Source organism: Eschrichtius robustus, chromosome 2 (genome assembly GCF_028021215.1).
Source record: "Eschrichtius robustus isolate mEscRob2 chromosome 2, mEscRob2.pri, whole genome shotgun sequence".
NCBI lineage: Eukaryota > Metazoa > Chordata > Mammalia > Artiodactyla > Eschrichtiidae > Eschrichtius > Eschrichtius robustus.
This window is the reverse complement of record NC_090825.1, coordinates 50724477-50740000: the sequence shown is the minus strand read 5'-3', so window position 1 is coordinate 50740000 and position 15524 is coordinate 50724477. Positions and strand designations below refer to the sequence as shown.

The 15524-nt window shown below is 34.5% G+C and overlaps 1 protein-coding gene across 5 annotated transcripts in view; it reads right to left on the bottom strand.

Moving 5' to 3' along the window:
• The window catches only part of RNF180 (ring finger protein 180), a 301957-nt gene that overhangs the window by 41534 nt on the left and 244899 nt on the right, over positions 1-15524 (bottom strand). For all 5 annotated transcript variants that reach the window (XM_068533115.1, XM_068533097.1, XM_068533123.1 and 2 more), the window contains one exon: positions 15078-15203. In XM_068533115.1, coding sequence (XP_068389216.1) covers positions 15078-15203 — 126 coding nt within the window. The remainder of the gene's footprint in view (positions 1-15077; positions 15204-15524) is intronic.

Genomic DNA, 15524 nt, shown 5'->3' with positions numbered 1-15524 from the left:
CTATTTCATGTTCACTGTAAAAACAAAAGATACAGCTACAGCTACGGTATAGTGAATCATGGCAGTAGCTCCAACAGTTGGCAAAAAAGTCCTGGAACTTTCAAGCATATCTTCAGATCATTAGCATACTCCTTAATATCCCCAAAGGAAAGAAGTTGGGATTGTCCCTACCCCCTTCTCTACATACTTTTTTTTTTTTGCAACTTCTTTTCCTCTCTTGAGACTACCTTGATAACCATTTCAACCCACTTTCCTTTTTTAACAGATTTTTAAAAACGTAATTTCTTTCTTTTTTTTTTTTTTTTTACAGATGAAAAAATAGGCAAATAGATTTGGTGCCTTGGATACAACATGGAAGTAATAAACACTTTGTTATATCCCATGGCATTTTCCCCCAGAGAGGTGTTGTTCTCAGCATATTGGCTAAACTCTAATTTGTGCCATTACTTGCAGATTTCTTAAATCTGCACTGTAGTTTCAAATTAAATTTATATTTATGATCCAAAACAAATGGGCAACTGCCATGCACTATTAAACTATCACTGAATTATGCCAGAGTTAACTTCATTTCAGTGTAAGAAAAACACTAATCCTCTCCTTTATTTATAACATTGTATTCTGTCTGATTAATTCATTCTTCATAATAGCATGGATATGATACTGCCTGGAAGTCAGAGAATAAATAGAAGGACTTTGCATGGTACCTTTCCATTTTGAGTCCACATTCTGTTTTGCTATATAGTCACAAATCCTAGCAGCTTCTAGAGTAATGTATCTCAGCCTTAGTACTTTGTCTGCATATTGGACAAAAGCTCTCCTGGGGAGCTTTAATTACTACTGATGTTTGAGACGCATCTCCAGAGATTCTGATTTAATTGGTCTGGGATATGACCAGGGGATTGGGATTCATTTAAGGTCATAGTGTGAAATATCAGAAACCAATACCCAAAACTAAACAAAACAAAACCTTACCTCTTCTCCTCCCTCATGCCAAAAAAATTTTTTTTCATCTGTTCAAGTTAATTGAGGACCTTGGAAATTTCCAAGACGAGATAAAAAGTTCTGTTTCATAATAATGGTTTTATTTTGTAGTTAATTTATTTTAGGGCATCCAATTCCTGAAATTCTGGTTTAAAATTATGAATGCGGATGGTTATCTCTCTTGGAAGTTCTTTATGTCTTTATTAGTATCATCAAGCTAAATTCTTGACTGATTGATTGAAAGGAGACTGAGTACATTTTACTTTCCCTAAGGAATAAGTGATGCAAACTGTAATTTCTCTAGAAGCTAGTTATTTTAAATACTTTGTGCAAATATAATCATATTCTGCAAAAAAAAAAAAAAAAAGAAAGAAAGAAAACCCAAAAATTCCTTACATAACTTCGAATCCATAACTTCAGGATTTTTTTGAGTCTAAAATAAATTTATGATTTAAAATCGTACATTTAAAATAATGGCTTATGAACAATGGAGGGCTTTGGTCCGTAATATGAGTAGTACAGGATTATTATCCAATCTTTAGCTTATATATAGAAGAGCAAATTAGGGTCAACAGGGTCATGTATGCCTCCATGCATAATTTTATCAGAAAGCACCATAATAACCCCAATATTTATACAAGAGAAAAACTAAGAAACAAGGAAGTGCTCATTAAATAAGATGAATTTAAAATTTGTTAATTATAGATGGATTGAAGAGATGCAATCTATAGTCTCAGCAATGTCTTAATGAAAATTTCCTCAACGTTCAGATATAAATGATTTGAAACCTAGAATTTCTCTCTAAAGTCTAGGTCACTTCCACCAAGAACACTCATAACACCTGTCATGACAAATGCAAATAGAAACAAACTATAAACAATTTGCTTTGCATCTCCAACAGGAAGAAGGTTCCTACTTTCCTACCCAGCAGGAGGAAGGAAGACGTTTTCCTGACCTAGCAACAGCCCCGCCGATAAGAGGCTGTCACAACTCAGCCAATGAAAAGCCAATACACTCTGAACTCCCAGTTTCCTCCAATGGACTCTTTGTTTATAATAGACTCTTCTAACTCCCCCTTCTCCTCTGTAAAAGGACATTTATCTCCCTTGTTTTCTGGACTTGTCTGTGGTTTGCCACAGAGTGCACGTCCTGCATTGTAATTCTTTGTTCTTTCTGAATAAACCCGTTTTGCTAGTAAAATAACTGGTTGTTCCTATTATTTTACGTCAACATTTGATTATTGGCCACATTTTCTAAACCTTTCCTTTCTTAAATTATGTCTCATAATTTTTTATTGTATGAATTATCCATGGAGATTGAAGTAGATATTATTTCCCTCCACAGAGGGTTGGCCCTTTTGTCAGGCAGACAGAGTGAGAGACTCATTGTCTCAACTCAATAATTAATAAGCTGGATTGAGGTTGAAGTTAGGTTGCAGCTTTAATTAGATTCAGTCGACCTCTGATTTTAAATGGCTTAAAAGGGCATGACTTACGTTGTGTCTGTTGCAGGCTCCTTTAATGGGACTTGATGTCCTAAACCCTATGGAGTCCACTATGGGACAGCGGATTTGTACTCTGCTTTCAGGTCCTGACCCCTCCTTGAGCACGGTCCTTTGGGTTTTTTGGTTAAGAGTTTAGCAGGTCTCTATCTCCTCTAATCTGAAAGTTCTGCTTTTCAGAGGTTGTGAAAGTAACTCCTTTGTCTTTCATCCTACATGGGTTTAAAATACAGTAAATGTCTTAAGGAGGATTCTTACTATGTGTTTGTTGTAGGCCTCTCTACACTATGGCTTGATTTCTAAACTCTGTGAGATTGTTGGAGATTTCATTTTGCTCGTTTGGGCCAACTGCTTAGCCTCTTGTACTGCCACAGCTCTCAGCAAATGTCTCATATGGCCATATGTTCAGACTCCTCTTCCTACCTGACATGTCAGTCCATATGGTTGCCAAAACCTCAGCTGATTTCTCTTTCCTCTAGTAGAGTCCTCTACCTATGGCAAGACTGATCCTCAGATAATTCCCAGACTCAGAAAATACTCCCAGAGAAGCCAATAGCTGGCAATATTAGCTTTCCTGGGGGACTTGCCCCATACTGGAATTTTACTTATCTAGCCTTCCATAGATCTTTTATTTATTTAAAAGTATAATTTTTCTAATTCATCACTTTACTCCCAGATATTGCCATTGAGGGTGATGACTTGCCATCACTTATTGTATCCTCATGTATCTTATTATATCTTCTATATCCTAGAGAAAGAAATCTCCACTGCTGTTATTGTAAGAAATAATAAGCCTGACCTGTGTTTATCCTTGCATTTCTCAGAGTTCTGTGGCTGTTTTCTTATTTTTGTGCTCAAAATCAGGTCCCATGCATCCCTCTAACCAGGTTTCCTCATCTGTCAATTTCAACTTTGTTGCTGATGATCAAATGAGATTGCTACTCTTCCAGTGCCAAACTAAGAGATAATAGCTCTGCATCTCATATATGTAACAGGTCCACAGCATAGTGGAGATCTGCTATAATTTTTCACAACATGTTCTGATTGTTTGGGATAAAAGGTGTAATAAACACAAAGAATAACATGCAGCCATTGCACAAACCCAGAAGCATCCTCAGAGTACCCTTATACGCCTTGCCCGCCTCTGCATGCTAGGGTGCATATCCACTATCACCCACAAGGGTACACCACTCATCATGATTATAGAATAGGATAAAGTGACCAGAGGGTCTCTCAGAGACGCAGGAAGTTTTCCATTACCTCTCTTAAGTCCCATCTCCTCAACCTTCATTTTTTATTCCAAGATTGACCACAATTTTCCAGGATAATTCACAGTGAATACACATATTGCCTACTGCCCTAACAATGTCATACAGTGGTCAGACCTTAGAACACTTGAACATTTCTGAAGTCTTTAGACACCGACAGTCCAGTTTGAATTTGGCTGTGTTCCTTCACTTCCTTTCTAGTCTCTCTTAATCAAAGGTTCAAAAAATTCAGCGTCAAGTACCAAAGTCACCTTATTATATGTTTAAACGTTTTAACTCTGTGTCATCTATTCTGCAGGGTACATAGGGAAATCATTAGTAATGGGAAAGCACAGTATTAAAACTGTGAGCTCAGGGTCAAGGTCAGATGCAGCCACCCTCTCCCACCATAAGAATTTGCTTTTAGTGCTAATTTCAGTGGTCCTGTGGTTAGTGAGTGGGCATGTACAGGCATATGTATGCATTTATGTTATGTATGCAAGTATTTGTAAATGAAGGTAGCATTTCCTACCAACATCGTACTTCATATGGGATCAATAAAGCAATTTCTATATATGTGAAACCATGAAGGGGATAGAATTTATGTGTGTAAGAGAGTGTGTCTGTGTGTGTGGGGGGGTGGATAAAACTTCTGGTAATTTAAAAAATAACAGTTATAAAGTGGTGATATTTGAACAAAGTGTACAATTTGTATTATAATTTGGTTCAATCATAAACTTAATATAGAAGAAAAGGGTGTTTTAATTTTGAGTTCATTGCCCAATTGAATTATTCAGCCTTAGACAGAGACTATGAATTCCATGACCCAACACCAGAATAACACTGGGTCATGTGAAAAGGAATGGAAATATTCTAGATAAATGTAAGCTAGCACTTATATCTCTCATCAGGATTAACTGCACTGATGACTCTGTCAATCTTAGTTCCTTCCTCTGAAATATGTACCATTTCCAGGCATTGCATCCTCAATTTATTTTATCAGTATCCAATTGACACGGTTTCCAGTCCCATTAGTATCCCTGGAACAGGCAACCAGGACCTAGAAACCAGCTTCCATGAGGAACAGTTGAAGGAATGTGGATATTTTCTGTGTGGAATAAAGACTTCCAGAGAACATCATATATGTCTTTGTATATTTGAAGAACAGTCTTATGGAGGAAGATTAAAACAGACTTGAACCAATAAAAGGAAACTGTGAAAAGGCAGATTTCATTTACACAGAAATTTATCTGAAAGAGTTGTTAAAATGGACAAACTTACTTTTTCAGATAGTAAGCTCCCTGTCATTGTATGTGATAAGCAGAATCTAGACGTCCATCTCTGAGCATGACTGTTGAGGCTGTTCTTGTATTGGTTGGAGAAGTTACATTATGTATCTTCTCTAACTCTTTAGACTCTATGATTTTATATTTTAGTGGGATTGCATGTAACTACCTGTTTTTAAAGTAGTTTCTGATATTGTAAGACTTATTACTGGTTTGGCTTCAAAATTTTTAACTCATTACTAAACCCTATAGGAAAAACAGGGCCTGATTCTCCCATTAGAAAATAAATAGAAAGAAAAAGACAGAATTCTTAGGCCCTTTCAAAAAATTATCTTGTGAATAAAATCGTTGTAGTTGTAGAAGAAATGTAAAGGTTAATGAACTTTCTACTAAAAGTCAGCACCACATCTACAACATATTTTAAAATCCCTCTGATTTTACCTCCAATTTTCTGAGAAGGCAGATTTCTGGGTTATATTAAACTCCTGCTGTTTGATCATGTACTGTTTTGCTCTCTATTAGAGATAAGCATTTTTTCCCATGTGAATATTCCTTCACTTATACTGAGCATGTTTAAACTTGCAGAATCAATCTAACACCTTCAGATGAACTAATGAGCAAATAAAACAATTCCCCAGGCTTTTACAAGAACTGAATGGATTTGTCATAAACATATCTCAGACACCTTCACTTCAGCTGCATGTTCTTGTTATTGCCAGAAAAAATTAACACATTGGATTTTAAATCATGACTTTTATTTCCTTTGACTTGAGTATATTTAGAAAATAAAAATTCAACACTGTGGACAACTTTTTTTTTTTTTTTGGCAAAAAGATCTTAGTAAAACCTCTTAGCTGGTTAACTTTATAAGTGTGTATATATACATATATGTACACACACACAGACACACATATGTAAAACTGGTTTCTTAGGAAACCAATGGCATGGCTGAAAATCATGTCAATTAGATACTGATAAACTGAGGATGCAATGCCTGGAAACAGTAGGTACTTCAGAGGAAGGAACTAAGATTGACAGAGTCAGCAGTGTAATTGGTATCTGATAAGAGATGTAAAGTGCTAGCTCACATTTATCTAGAATATTTCCATTCCTTTTCACATAACCCATTTTATATATAAACACATAAAATATGTATTTGTAAGAAAAAAATTAAAACATGTCTGCTTACTCATCAATATCTCTAAGACACTACTTGACAGTGTGAAAGGGATGGGTCTGTACTAGGTAAGTGTGAGTGAGCTTTATGGCTGAATGAATTCAAAAAGAGTTGATATGAACTTCACTAATTAGGAAATCTAAAACTATGTTAAAATGTTTTGTTTTTGTGGAAAGAACACTAATTGTACGGAGCCAAAGGCGTCTATGGCAATGTCTATTCTTTCCAGTTATATCCCCCACCTTCCCACCTTACTTCCTTCTACCAACTCCTGAAAATTAAGCTGAAAAGAAACAATTTTGAGAAAACAACACGGCATGGATGGCATGGTATGTTGAGTACTGTGGTATAATATGGATATCACAGATCCCAATTTTCAAGTATGATCCTAATTTTGTACAATTTCATTATTTTTAATCAAGATGATTCAATAAATATTGAATTAAGTGTGCTTTATTCTTATGAAAAATAATCAGAAATGAAGAATAACAAAAATACTGCTTACAATATATTACTGAGATTACTGAGAGGGAAATTTATGACCTTAAATAATAATTTTTTAAAAATTAAAAGGATAAAAATTAATGTCCTAGAAAGCCACCTTAATATGGTATTAAAAGGACAGAATAAATCCAAAAATCGCAGTAAGGATTTAATAAAGAGCAGAAATTAATGAAATTGAAAATAAAGGTACAATAGAGTCAATTTCAAAAATTCATTATTTAAAAAGAATAATAAAATTTACAAATATCTAGCAAGATCAGGAAAAAAACAGGGCATGAGTAAATAATATTAATATACAAAGAGAACAGAATTATAGATACAGGAGAGATTAAATAATATAAACAACTTTTTGTCAAAAAATTTTAAAACAGAAAAAATTAATTACTAGCAAAAAGATAAATTATATATACTGATTCAAAAAAGAAATCGAGAAAAAGACATTTTGAAAAAGGAAATATAGGGGCAATCTTACTCATAAATGTAGATGTTAAAAAAAAAGAACCTCAAGCAAAAGTGGTATTCCCCGCTTTTCAAAAGTTCACTTTATGCCACTTTTGCTTTTACGAAAGGCCTAAACTAGTACCTCTTTTCACTAACTGAAAGAAATCTGAAAAGGATTTTGGCTTTTAAGAAAAAAGAGGAAAATCGAAAAAAGAATTTTACGTTTGTTTTTCAGGGAGCCATCATAGAGGCAGCACACACCCCCAGCAGGCAGAGTGGCACCACCAAGCTCCTTCCCCAGGATTACAGCCAACATCTCAGCATCAGGCTGCCATAGCTTGAACTGTGTCTGTGAGCATCTGTGCTTTATCTCAGTTTATTTTGTGTATCCATTAGCAAGATGTGTCCTAAGGTAATTGTTTCTTTGCTTTACCCCTTTTGGCTTACGAAAAATTTCACGGGAATGCTCTACTTTCACATAGTGGGGGAAGCCTGAATTAGCAAACCAAGTTTACCAATGCACAAAAATGATCAAGTTGAGTTCTTCGCAAGAACACAACAGCAGTTTGACATTAGAAAATCTCCTACAATTTATTAATGTAATTCAGTGCATTAACAGATTGAAGAAGTAAATCCATTATAGTCGTTTCAAAAATGTTGAAACAAATCCCCAAATTAAAAATCCATTCAAGAAAGAGATTAAGAGAAAACTAGGAACAGATGGGAACTTTCTTAAAACCTGATAAACGGTATCTACCCAAGATGCAGAGCAACAATTCTACTCATGGCAAACATTAAAATATTCCTTTTAATATTAGAGATGCTGCTATCGGTTTTTCTATTCAAAATCAAACAGAAGTCCTCGCTCAGAAAGTATGGCAAGAAAAAAAAGAAGAAAAAAAGTATGTATTAGTTTGAAAGATATGTGTCTTTATTTACATATAAGACAGATATGATTGTCTTCATTCAAAGCCCCCCAAACCCTATAAATAATGAAACTGAAGGTAATTTAGGAAGGTTGCTGAATATGGGATCAAAATTCCACAAGGACATTTCTATACAACAACAGGGAATAATTAACAAAACCCAGCATCACTATTTAATATTCAGAAAAGGGGGCTATTATTTGAAGAAAGACATGAACCCTTTGTAACACATGATAAGAGGTAGATTCTAGATAAAGACATAAATGAGAAAGGTTTTTTAATATTAACTTCATAGTTTTACCTAAGCAGAAACCTTTGTGACCTAGGAATGGGTAAGAACTTCTTAAAACTTCAAAATACAATGACAATGCAAACTTAAGGTGGATTTAATTACGTCAAAGTTCAGAATTTTTTTCAGTGAAGGACACCATGGATAAACTTAATATATAGATAATAAAATGGGATAAGAGATTTATAGTGTCTAAAGCAGACAATGGATTAATATCTAGAATATACAAGAAATTCTGTAAAACTGATAAGGGCAGAAACCCTCTTAGAAAAATGAGAAAAGCAGTTACAGAAGAGGAATCCGAAAGACTGATGAGCATTTGCAGGGATCTTAAACTACTAGAGATCAGATTAAAGCAAATTAAATCCATACTGAGCGTTCCTAATTTCCATTCTCTGTCAACGCTTGTCATTTTCCATAGTTCTAATTTCCTCCAACCCTCATGCACTGTTAATAGTTATCTATACTGGTCATTTGGGGGAACTGTTGGCATTATTTAGTCAAGTTAAGTATATTCATATTCTGTGACCCAGAGATTCTGCTCCTGAGTCTATAGGCCAAACAAATTTTGACAAGGTCCACATTAGGATATTCATTAGTATTACATGTAGTGGCAGGGAGTTGGAGGTATTCTGTGTTCCAGTCAGTGAATAGTTGGATAAAATGTGGTAGATGCACACCTTAGGAGAACATTATTTAGAACCCACAGATTATAAATACACATAGCCACCCAGATGCATCTAAAAGCCTAGTGCTAGATGAAAAAGATAAGAAACAGTGCAAGATATAATACCATTCCTGTAAATTAAAATATACGCACAGAAGACAACAATAAACATAATTTAAGAAAACAATAAAAAAGATACAGATTAAATAAACTCAACATAATGGAAAGTAGGATATGAGGATAAAAGGAAACAGATGAGCGTGTGGACTGGTGATGATGGTAGCCGCTAATTAAGAAGTGGGACTGGAGCAACTATATGCACTCAAGGTTCAGAGGAGGAGAAAAGAGGATGACAACATAGCAAATACATGTGAATAAATCTCACCAAAAGACGTATAAAACATTTGTAAAGGAAATTATCACATTTTATTATAGACATTAAAGATTTAGGAGATCTAAATAAAAGAAGAGAAAAACCAGTTAGTGGATGGGGAAAGTGATTATAAGGATGTCAATTCTCCCCACATTGACGCATGCATTGAATAGGAACTTCTTTCCTTAATCCAACATGGTTTTCATGGAACTTGACAAGATGATTCTAAAATTCAAAGAGCCAAAAAGAAAAAGAAAAAAAAAAAGGCCAAGACACTCATGCAGCAAAACAAGTTTGAAGGGAGATATCAAAACTTCTTACAAGGCTCCAGTAATTGAGACAGTATGGTATTGGCACAGGATTTGACATATAGACCAAAGGAACCAAATAAAGACCTCAGAAATAGACTCACACAAATGGAAATTTAAAATATAACAGATTAGCACTGTGAATCAGTGGGGGAAATAATGAATTATTTTCAGTAAATGGTGGTTGGAAAAAATTAAATAGGAAAAAATCCCAAAGTGACTGGATCCCTACCCTATAACACAACACCCCCCTCCAAAACCCAGAAAATATCAACAACACAAATCATTTCCAAAATATCTGAAATATAAATATTTGAAAAATAAAATATTTTTAAAAAATATTTGAAAATATTTGAAAAATACACAGGAAAATATCTTTATGACATTGGGGATAGAGAAGAATTTCTTAAGGCAGATAATACATGCCAGAAAGACGATAAAGAAAATGAAGAACTACAATTCAATAAAAGATATCATAGAGTGAAAAGACAAACCACAAATGAGAGAAGATAGCTGCCATTCATATAATTAAAAAAGGAGTCAGCAGAAAATAATTTAGAACTATCAAAAATCAACAAGAAAAATGCAATCAATAGGAAAATGGACAAAATTTGTAAAGGAATTTCACAGATGAAGAAATTCTATAACTAATACACATATAAAGTTATTTTCAATCCCCATTGGTAATTAGAGAAAGTGAAATTAAATCCCCAATGAGATATCATTTTATACCTATCAGACTGGCAAAATCTAAAGGACTGAAAACATCAAATGTGGTAAACAAAGTTGGTGATAGATCAGCAGTCATTTAGGAAAATGGTTTGGTTTAGGTAGTCAAATTAAAGATGTGTTTTTCTTATGACCCAGCTGTTTGCTACTGGCATTTATTCTAGAGGAACTCTTATGCTCCAGGAGAGATGAAAATAATATTTATAGCAGTGTTGTTTATAAACAAAAAATGGGATAACTCAGTTGTTCATCAACAGAATAGATGAATTGTACCGTATTCACATAGTGGGTGATAGTATAGCAGTAAAAATAAATGAATGTGGCTACGCTCACTGAAAAGACAAATGCAAGAAACATAATGCTGAGTGAAAAAGCAAATATAGAATACATACATTGTTACCCCTGCAAAAGTTCAAAGACAAGCAAAATTAAATAACATTGATTAAGTATACATATGTATACTTACTTGTGCAAAGAAATGATAAATACAAAATTCATGGGAGGCAGGAAGCAAACAAAGAAGAAGTACAGCAGGTGCTTCAGTAATACTGGTAATTGAGTCTGGTTTGTGATTAAAATCCTATGTGTGGCTTTTCAGGCCTGACCATAGGCAATTATGGAGGCTTTACCTGGTAGGCATCACAGAAGAAAGCTGCCCTCCCCACACGGGACTTGGTGTAAAGCCAGTGCACTACAATCTCTGAAGGAGCTGCAATCAAGGTCTCAGGCCCCTGGCCTGTGATGCTCTTTCATATATTTACATTACATTTACATTTACATTTGCACCTGCATTCCTGGGTCCTTTATCTGAGGGCTTGGGCAGAGGGCTTCTTCTGGACCTCTGCTGAGACCTCTTTAGAGGGGTATTAGGGAGAAACCTTAAAGATACTTTTCCCCACTCTGAATTAGTACCCAGTACTTTTCCACTCCTAGTCTTCCCTTCTCCCCCGCCCCCCAAAAAAACCCCAACACACACACATATACACCCTTCAGGGCCCATAAAAGTGCCAAGGCCTTTTGTTCGGGGCCTCCTCAACAATAAGATTACCCCCACATCTGTCCTGGTCCACCTGACCCTGGACCAGTGCACTGTTCCATGGGGGAAAATAGAATACTGGGGGTGCAGGGGTTGGCATTTCCTCTGGTTTTACATTCTTGTTTACACGACTGTACCAAGTGATTAAAGGCTTAACTCTTTCAGTTTGGGCTGAGCCTTGCTTAGCATAGCTGAGCTCTTGATAGTAATATATTGCTTAGGTTAGGTTGTATAATAAAGCTACCTTGAACCTCCTGCATAAAAACTTATAAAAAGTTAAAGTTCTGTGGGACTTCTATGGGGAGGACAAATAAGATGAAATCACAAAGAAGCAAATATTTAATTTATAGCTTCAGTACCCCAGAGTACAAAAAGACAAAGGATATTGAGGGGTTATCAGAAAAGTGACTCATTCTTTTTAAAATGTGGGTATAGGGTAGAAGGTAGGATACAAAGGAATCTTTTAAAGCACATAATTCATATAATAAATTTTCTCTTCTTTGGTATGAAATCCTTTAAGTAAGACTGAATTTCACATTATATTTTGGGCTAAATGTAATATATTTTAAAATGGATCTATACCAAATCTATGGACAATGGGTTTCTATAGTTACTTACCACTTTATAAAACAGTATGTACTTATAAAATGTCTTTAAACTAACTTTCTTCATTCAAACTACTGTATAAAGTTATATTTGTCCTTAAACTACTTTCTTCAAACCTTGAGGATTTTGTAATTCAATTTATCTTTTGCCTCAACCATACAAGGCTCTGTTTTTACCTCCTTTTGGTTTACATCATTGCTGTACTGATCTTATTGGTCTTCTTACGTAGAAGTCCCTCTTGTTCCCTGAAGATCAGAGGTCCCCATATCTGAGCTTCTCCAACCAGACCCCCAAAAAACATCATAAGGGTAAATACTAAAACTGCACAGTAGTCCATGTTCTGACAGACCATGGTTTTATAAAATATGAAATTATATTTTATGTTTATAATGTCTGATCATTAAACATAACAAATTCTCAAAGGTGAAAAAGGTATTAGAGATTGCCTTGCCCTAATTTGATAATTCCTTATATCTATATAGTACAATTAGTTATAATTTAGAATGTGCTTTCACATCAGCTCATTTGATCCTTGTAACTATATTAATTAGGAATATATAATTATTACCATCTTACAGATCAGAAACAAACAAAAGAAGAGGTTTCTATGATATCCCTGAGGTCATACATTTAGTTAGACATGAACTCAGAAATAAGTATTCCTTGTCCATTGTACAAGCATGAGACACTTTACACTAAAGCACAGACACTTTCTACTTGTCCTAAACTTGTGGGACAACTTGTAAAATATTAAAATAAAATAGTATGAAAGTGAAACACTTCCAAACTCATTCTATGAGGCCACCATCACCCTGATACCAAAACCAGACAAAGATACCAGAAAAAAAAGAAAATTACAGGTCAACATCACTGATGAACACAGATGTAAAAATCCTCAACAAAATACTAGCAAACTGACTCCAACAATACATTAAGAGCCAGAGCAATCCTGAGAAAGAAAAATGGAGCTGGAGGAATCAGACTCCCTGACTTCAGCCTGTACTACAAAGCTACAGTAATCAAAACAGCATGGTACTGGCAAAAATACATAAATATAAATCAATGGAACAGGATAGAATGCCCAGAAATAAACCCACCCACTTATGGTCAATTAATCTATGAGAAAGTGGGCAACAACATACAATGGAGAAAAGACAGTCTCTTCAGTAAGTGGTGCTGGGAAAACTGGACAGCTACATGTAAAAGAATGAAATTAGAACATTCTCTAACACCATATACAAAAATAAACTCAAAATGGATTAAAGACCTAAATGTAAGACCAGATACTATAAAAGTCCCAGAGGAAAGCATAGGCAGAACACTCTTTGACATAAACTACAGCAATATTTTTTGGGGACCCATCTCCTAGAGTAATGGAAATAAAAGCAAAAATAAACAAATGGGACCTAATTAAACTCAAAAGCTTTTGCACAGCAAAAAAGACCGCAAACAGAACAGAAAGGCAGCCTACGGAATGGGAGAAAATATTTGCAAATGATGTGACCAACAAGGGATTAATTTCCAAAATATACACACAGCTCAATATATAAAAAAAAAAACAACCCAATCAAAAAATGGGCAGAAGACCTAAACAGACATTTCTACAAAGAAGACATACAGATGGCTAATAGGCACATAAAAAACGTTCAACATGGCTAATTATTAGAGAAATGCAAATCAAAACTACAATGAGGTATCACCTCACATCAAAAAATCTACAAATAATATATGCTGGAGAGGGTGTAGAGAAAAAGGAACCCTCCTACACTGTTGGTGGGAATGTAAATTGGTACAGTCACTATAGAGAACAGTATGGAGGTTCCTTAAAAAACTAAAAATAGAGTTACCATATGATCCTGTAATCCCACTCTTGGTCATATATCTGGAGCAAACTCTAATTCAAAAAGATACATGCACCCCTATGTTCATAGCAGTGCTATTTACAATAGCCAAGACATGGGAACAACCTAAACGTCCACTGACAGATGAATGGATAAAGATGTGGGGTGTGTGTGTGTGTGTGTGTGTGTGTGTGTGTGTGTGTATATCTATATCTATGAATGATGGAATATTACCCAACCATAAAAAAGAATGAAATAATGGCATTTGCAGCATCATGGATGGACCTAGAGATTATCATAGTAAGTGAAGTAAGACAGACAAAGACAAATATCATATGATATCACTTATATGTGGAATCTTTAAAAAAAAGATACAAATGAACTTATTTACAAGACAGAAATAGACCCATGACATAGAAAACAAACTTATGGTTACCAAAGGGGAAAGGGCCAGGGAAGGGATAAATTAAGAGTTTGGGATTAACATACACATACTACTATATATAAAATAGATACGAACAAGGACCTACTGTATAGCACAGGGAACTAGACTTAATATCTTGTAAAAACCTATAAGGGAAAAGAATCTGAAAAAGAATATATATATATATATATATATATATATATATATATAAAAATATGTATATACATACATATTTAAAACTGAATTACTCTGCTGTACACTTGAAACTAACATGGCATGGTAAATCAACTATACTTCAATAAAAGAGAAATAATTTATTAAAATATAACTGAGATTAGAACCAATAAAATGAAATGAACTTAAATTATGATAAGGAGTTGTTCAAAACCTTTATAAGGAATACCAATGCTTTTGTCAAATATAGCTTTTGTCAAATCTGTTACTTTTGAGTTCGTTATCTACATATTAAACATTATTGACTTCAAGGCAAAGTAAATTTAATCATGAGTTTTTCTCAGATTTTGCTCTTACAGTATAGTCTCCATTTTTTTCATATGTACACCTGTAGCTTTCAGTAAGAGGATACTTAGCAAAATCCTTACTTAAAATTGACCAGTGCAGAAATATTTTTCTACTAATATATCTAAGGCAGAAAGCAAACAGCTTTAAAAAAGACCTTGGACAATGTTACCAGACTTTTTTTTCTTTTCTTCCTTTTTTTTTTTGCATTAGCTTCCTTACCTCCAAAAAGATGGAATGCTTTTCTGCGGCTTGGTAGGGGCCACTTTGCAGAGCTGGATTTCTGAAAGCTTTGTTTTCTTTTCAAATATTCTTTAGTAAAGAATGTTTTTGTGGCATTGTTCAGTTCTAGAGTAAAGCAAAAGAAAATAGTATTTTTAAACATTAATTTGAGTAAAATGGCAAGAACCTGAAAAATGGTTGTTGTAGTACTTCGATAATAAATTCAGATCTCTTTAAGACAGTGAAGACAAAAGTAGAGTCAACTTTTTTTTAACCCAAGCAAACCTAACTCCTCCAAATTTGATGAAACTCTGATATGCCTACACATAGAACACACACCTACTGAGCAGCTCCTATGTCAGATACTACACCAGATATGGAGAACACAGTGATGAATGAGACATAGCCCTGCCCTCAAGAAGATGTCTAAAAGATGGAAATAAACAG